Source organism: Saccostrea cucullata, unplaced genomic scaffold (genome assembly GCF_032062105.1).
Source record: "Saccostrea cucullata isolate Sc308-1 unplaced genomic scaffold, CSIRO_AGI_Scuc_v1 ctg3410, whole genome shotgun sequence".
Classification (NCBI taxonomy): Eukaryota; Metazoa; Mollusca; class Bivalvia; order Ostreida; family Ostreidae; genus Saccostrea; species Saccostrea cuccullata.
In genome coordinates, this window is record NW_026936763.1 from 23,008 (window position 1) to 26,412 (window position 3,405).

At 34.6% G+C, this 3,405-nt stretch overlaps 1 protein-coding gene across 1 annotated transcript; it reads left to right on the top strand.

Moving 5' to 3' along the window:
* Nucleotides 1-1,562: 1,562 nt before the first annotated feature.
* LOC134246520 (ficolin-1-like) lies at nucleotides 1,563-2,493 on the top strand. The gene is made up of 3 exons (XM_062728907.1): nucleotides 1,563-1,589; nucleotides 1,775-1,871; nucleotides 2,318-2,493. Exons 1-3 carry the CDS (start codon nucleotides 1,563-1,565, stop codon nucleotides 2,491-2,493), a joined length of 300 nt encoding a protein of 99 aa, XP_062584891.1.
* Nucleotides 2,494-3,405: the final 912 nt, after the last annotated feature.

A 3,405-nucleotide genomic window follows, 5' to 3' on the forward strand; every position in this document is an offset into this window, starting at 1 on the left:
GAACAAACTTTAATCTACCACCTAAGAATAAGTCCAAATCAATATGACTAAACATGGCTTTTTCTGTTCCTAATAGGAGAAATTTTTCCCTACATATTCTTAAGTGATTTAGTTTCAATATCATTTTTCTGAATAGAACCTATAGCCTTTCATACACGAGGGAAGCAGTAATATAAATATCCTGAAATACACAATATTAAGAGAGAAATAATAATGTAGATTCCTGGTTTTTCGCGAGTACTTATTAACGCAAAAGGGATCTGCAATGTCAAATCCCTAGAAAAATATTTTAGAAATGGAAAGTTGATTAAGAGATTCTACTTAGATTTTAGCTGCAAAACTGCAGCTCTCCGAAAACAAATGACAGACTGGAGAGCTACTGTGCCACCCATTGAAAGAAAACTGAACATTGATTTACATAAATGTGGGCTGTTTCTCGATTTATTTCTCAATATTATTATAACTGTCAACTAAAAATATTACTTACCTTGTGTTCCTATCATATTCTTTTACTGTTTCCAGAATAAAACATTCCTTATAATTGTTGTTAACAGCCCTCCTGCCCCTAAAATTGAGATCATTGGAAATTTCGCCTATTTATACTGCTATTTTTGGTTGGCAAGATAATTCGGTCCAGCGCTTCGTACAGAGGTCAACTAGGAGAGTAATTGATAAAAGAGAGGGTTTTTTTTCAATCTAGCTTATTTTGCAGCTGATTTAAGAATTTTGAAAAATTAAAAAAGAACTGAGCGCACTTTTTTGTGCGCAATAAATGGTTGGCACTGTAGCTCTCCAGTCTGTCAATTTTTTTTTTTCTGAGAGCTACAGTTCTGCAGCTGCATTGATTTCAGCACCATGAAAATAAAGGCGAGTAATTTTATTTCGCGTGTGGTTCTTCTAGCTAAACTACGCCATAATGAATTCCAGGAATATATTCAGCAATCTACAATACTATATGATTTCAGTCTGTAACGGTATATTAAAAAGATTTCTAATAAAACTTTCAACCGAGTTTCAAATGATCAATCAATAAGGGAAAGTACTTGTCCCTAGTATAAAAGCAAACTGGCACCATTAAATAATATTCTGAATTATTTTGGAAGCGATTAAAACGGGATAATTTTATTTACTTTCAATGTGACTTATCATGGCTTCCCTGTTCTATAGAAGATTTTCCCTTTATATTCTTATTATAAAACTCATATTCATACTTCTCATTTTGGACGGAAAAATGCACTCATTAAAACGTAGAATGAAAAATCCAATGCAGGAACTATAGACCATAACTATTCTACAAGCATTTCTAGAGCAATTTAAGTAAACTATGCAAGACTTTCTTAATTACATATTAAGAGTAAAGAGGTAAATTTTTTAAGGGTCCTTCTTTTTCAAACCTGCATATATTTCTAAAATCAAAATATATACATGTTTGTTTTTTTTCTGTTTTAGTTCGTATTGCAGCTGATTGCAAGGATCTGCGTAAAAATGGTCACACTAATTCCGGTGTATACCAGATTTACCCGTATGGTACCGACATATTGGCTATCAGAGTTTTCTGTGACATGAAAACAAGGAGAGGCGGGTGGACGGTATCTATGTTTATGAATTAAATTTTAAAATTGGCAAAAGAAAGTTTATTGAAATCTCTCATTCTATCGTACAAAAGATTGTTAGTGGATACGAAACTCACACTCTGAATCTTTTATACACTTATCAAACAGATATTCTTCACTATAAAAGTTAAATGAATAAATAGACGTATTTATTTTGGAAGGTTATACAAAAACGAGTAAAGGGATCCTTAGACTTTGACAGGGACTGGCTGGAGTATAAGAATGGTTTCGGTTCACCGGAACAGGATGTTTGGATAGGTAAATATAAATCCTATTAAAACTGGGCCATTATTCTAATTTCATATTTGATAAGTGATCTATGTATCATGTCAACAAAGGAAATTAAGGTCTCATTTCAAAACAGCATTTGTCAATTCTTATTGATAGTTCCTAAAACATGAAAAATGTTGAAAAGTTAAATGAGACAATGTGAGGAAAAACACAGAACATTTCATTTACCAGAGGGCATTACATTGCTTGTGTTTTGTCCTCTTCCAAGGTGAAACAATAAACTGAACGGTCTTTGAAAAAATTAAATATTTATAGTGGAGGACAAGAGAAAAAGTAAATGTTCTGTCGAATATGATGAACTCTTCCCATGAGCGGTAATCAATAGTTGAAATAGATAAATAATAAAATGATTTTGGGGGAATATTTCTTTAAGAAAATTGTGCATTGCAATACGCCTATTAATTTTTATACAGGAAATGACGTAATTCATCAGTTAACAAAAGGTAACAACTCGTCCCTTTATGTCTCCATCACTCTCCAGAATGGTAAGAGGCTGTACGAGTTGTACGAAAAGTTCGCCATTTCTGACGAAGCAGAGAAGTATAAACTATTTCTAGCGGGGACTGCAGATGGGACCTTAGGTAGGTGACTGGTAGATTGTTAAACATAGTGAGATATATTAACAAATTTGTCACAATGTAAAAACATACGTAGAACAAATGAGACAGAGAGAGAGAGAGAGGAGGGGAATCGTTAAACGTATATATAAAATCAAAGTACTCAGAAGTACAGAAAGCCGGGCTCATTTACAGAGTAGAATGGATTTCTTACATGAATCACGTTAATGGTAAGACACTGACAGTGAGTTTTTCAATCCTAATACCACGGTCCGATTTTGTCAGAATCAGAATAAATCTGGTACCGCAGCTGAATGTAAACAAACAGGCCAGTCTGGTTCCCTCTCCTGCTTTACCTCGTATGTGTAGAGAACTACGGTAACACTGATTATCAAAAATCCTTATGCTAACGAACTATGTTCTTTGACTGATGAAGTTTTCAAAGTCATTACTACTAATGTTTATTTTATATAGATAAAACTTCGTTTTATTTTTGTTGCTTTATTTAGCGTTTGTATTATCTCAAAAGCGGTTGAGAATAAGAACTATATTTTTGCACGTAACTTTAAAATGGCGACTATGGGGTCAACATCCTGCCTTGAACAGGATCACATAAGCCGGCAATTGCTCTTTGAGCAATAAGCCCGGCTAAAAAGATAGTATTCATTTCAACTTTCACGAAGTGGATGAATTGGATTTAACATTTTACATTTTTAGGTCACCTGAGTCACTCCGGTGACCTACTGCCATCCGTGTTTGTCCGTCGTCGTCCGTCGTTCGTCGTCCGTCGTGTGTTAACATTTGAACATTTTCAGCTTCTTCTCTGAAACCGCTAAACCAATTTCAACCAAATTTTGTATACTGCATCTGTGGGTGAAGGGGAACAAAAATTGTGAATTTCATGGTCCCTGCCCCCCTGGGGCCTGAGGGGTGGGGCCAAAACC

What these genes read in the sequence shown, in the direction of transcription:
- LOC134246520 (XM_062728907.1), top strand. Translation starts at nt 1,563, where the DNA reads ATGAAAACAAGGAGAGGCGGGTGGACG. An exon ending in CAAGGAGAGGCGGGTGGACG is followed by an intron (nt 1,590 to 1,774) that starts GTATCTATGTTT and finishes TTATTTTGGAAG; the next exon opens with GTTATACAAAAACGAGTAAA. An exon ending in GGAACAGGATGTTTGGATAG is followed by an intron (nt 1,872 to 2,317) that starts GTAAATATAAAT and finishes ATTTTTATACAG; the next exon opens with GAAATGACGTAATTCATCAG.